A 2638-nucleotide genomic window follows, 5' to 3' on the forward strand; every position below is an offset into this window, starting at 1 on the left:
TAAATTTTTCTTTTCCCAATAAAAAGATATTAATTTTAAAAGATTCCATAATAATCGAATCTCGATCTTATGAGATAATATATTTTTATAACTTGATATGTATGAATTATCTCTATTGAAACATTCAGTTGGTTAGTGCATTATTACACAAGTGATGTGTGTTTAAGTTCATGTGTGAGGATCATGATTAAATAAATATTAAAAAATTTTGATGTGTATGGATTAATGATTTAAAATGTTTGGTAGAAATTAATGATTAAAGCTCATCAAACCATATTAGAAAAATAGAAATGAAGAGTTGCCTTTGATCTTAAAATTTTATTTTTTGATACTATGTTTGGTAATTATATCTTAACCATTTGAAAAATTAGAACACACATATGAAGTTGCAAGGATCATCCAGTAGCATGAGAAAATGATTGAGAGATTATTTTATGGTACAAAAATATTTTTTCCTAACTACAAAAATTTAGAAAAATAAAAGTTAAAATAGAGTTTGGTATTCATAAGGGAGTTTTGAAGATGTCAGTCCCAAAAATACATAAAATACACAAAATAAAAGATAAAACAAAGAAAAAAAAAGTATCAAATTATTGTTCATTGTTCATCAATACCACCACCTTTCCTAGATAAATATAAACCAAATCCTATTAAAACATTATTGGCCCAATTCTTCTCCAACATGGCCCATCCAAAATCATTATTTTCATATTATTATTATTATTATTATTATTATTATTATTATTATTATTATTATTATTATTATTATAAGTTCATCCTCTGATATCCTTTTTCTTTGCTCAAAAAAATAAAATAAATAGGAAAATTCTTCATAAGAAGAAGGAAGATTTTTCTACCCCAAAAGACAACAGAAAAAAGAGAGGAAATCTTTGGATATAGAAGTGATTGCCACACTACATCAGAATATATTAAATCAGTCATACAACTACTAAACTCTCTTTGCTCGCTTGTCCCCAACGATCAGTGTTTCATTACAATTCAGTAACATATATATTGCAGGCACTGTCAGCATCGAGCTGTTGTCTGAACTGCGTTGACAAGCTCTTGCAGCACCTAAATTTCCTTTGCAGGAACTGATTTGATGCAGCAGGACTGTTTGAATTCCCCAATATTCTTCTCTTGGCACTCATATGTTGGATATCATGGAGTTCATAATCCTTCCTAGTTCGTCCCAGTTATCATCTCCGCTGAAGAACTCATTCATGCTTGGACTCTGAACTGTGTCAGAACACAAGGGCATGGAAGCTTGGTTGGTTGAGTTCCACTGGCCCCCATGGAAGTCGTTTCCATTAAAGGATTCAGAGCTTGATTCAGGTGGAGTTTTCTCCTTATGATCTGATGCTTTCCAACTGTTGGGGTTCGCTCTGTGAGGGACACTCCTCTTGAAGACTCGACAAATCGTCCAAACCTCCTACAGATCCATGCATGCATAAAGGTTTAGTTAGCACCTGACAGTTCTGCAGGTGAAGGATATAAATATATAGCTAACTACGAGGCAATCTCACAGCTTCCTGCGTGCATGGGGAGTCGCAGGGAAGGCGGAACTCGTGCATCATCCACTCCGTTTTGGTCCCTTTGGCAGCAGCAGTCCTCCCTCTGGAGTAGAACACCAGGGATTTCTTCAGGCCGATGCAGTCGCCGGAGTTGCCTGCGGCATATATCGGCCTGTCGACGCCGGTGGCCTTCCAGAAACCAGACCCCGTCACCCGATTTGGTCTTATGCTGTTCTTGTACTTCCTCCCCCTACGGCAAAAGAAGTACTCTTCACAACCAGTACTTCTAACTTCTGCTAATCCAACAACAACACGAAGTTTATGAGATCCAACACAATCTCGGTGAGGAAAACATGGATTGGACTTACTTGGTAAATCCCATGGATCATATTTGTAGATGTCCATCTCCTTGATGACCTCTACACTGAGAGGTTTCTCGTCCACCTTCCGCCGGAGGTAGAACCCGACGATCTCTTCGTCCGTGGGACGGAACCGGAATCCCGGAAGAGGAACAACATCTTCGTCCTCCATCACTCTTCCTTTCTCTCTCCACATCTAATCAAGCGAAAGATTCTTATAGAACGACTGTTCTTAACACATAAAAGTCACGTCTGAAGCTTCCTCCCTCCTTCTCTCCTTTATGTAATTAGCTTTGAACACTGATGACTTCTTCCAAGGAGCATGGACATCCAATGACAGCAACACTGGTTCTATAGTTTGGTGTTTGAAAATGACATACGAAACCATGATCTTTGACATAGGATTAGCAGTTGCCTGTGTCTTCGGATGTTGGTTGTCTCAGTCCTTGTCTTGTATGGAAAATGCTCATCTGATCGATCAGTGCAGAAGAGCACAATGAAAAGATTGATGGCCATTTGTATAGCATGCAATGCATGCTTCACTCCTAGAAGACATGTTGTGCATATGTATAGGGATACTTCTATCCTCCAGTTGGCTCATGGCAGATTCAAATACAGCAACCAAAGTATCTGATCTCTTGTACAAATCAGTGACAATCATATCTACCTAGTCATGTCAAGATTTGCATATTCAAACATCCTTCTATTAATTTGCTAATGTTAGAAGTAGATTAATTGACTCAATTCTCTTTTATATTTGAACTT

At 37.3% G+C, this 2638-nt stretch overlaps 1 protein-coding gene across 1 annotated transcript; it reads right to left on the reverse strand.

Annotated features, from left to right (window-relative positions):
* Nucleotides 1-879: 879 nt before the first annotated feature.
* LOC135586718 (transcription factor JUNGBRUNNEN 1-like) lies at nucleotides 880-2098 on the reverse strand. The gene is made up of 3 exons (XM_065102311.1): nucleotides 1883-2098; nucleotides 1527-1807; nucleotides 880-1432 (listed from the first exon to the last, which is right to left on the reverse strand). Exons 1-3 carry the CDS (start codon nucleotides 2067-2069, stop codon nucleotides 1148-1150), a joined length of 753 nt encoding a protein of 250 aa, XP_064958383.1. The 5' UTR covers nucleotides 2070-2098; the 3' UTR covers nucleotides 880-1147.
* Between the last annotated feature and the right edge of the window lie 540 nt (nucleotides 2099-2638).

The sequence above is a fragment of the Musa acuminata genome, chromosome BXJ2-4 (assembly GCF_036884655.1).
Source record: "Musa acuminata AAA Group cultivar baxijiao chromosome BXJ2-4, Cavendish_Baxijiao_AAA, whole genome shotgun sequence".
Classification (NCBI taxonomy): Eukaryota; Viridiplantae; Streptophyta; class Magnoliopsida; order Zingiberales; family Musaceae; genus Musa; species Musa acuminata.

Bases quoted from the DNA above. Each gene is read 5' to 3' on its own strand.
- LOC135586718 (XM_065102311.1), bottom strand. From the start codon at position 2,069: ATGTGGAGAGAGAAAGGAAGAGTGATGGAGGACGAAGATGTTGTTCCT. The intron at 1,808-1,882 runs GTAAGTCCAATC...TTGGATTAGCAG, and splicing joins TGATCCATGGGATTTACCAA to AAGTTAGAAGTACTGGTTGT. The intron at 1,433-1,526 runs GTGAGATTGCCT...ATGGATCTGTAG, and splicing joins CCCCATGCACGCAGGAAGCT to GAGGTTTGGACGATTTGTCG.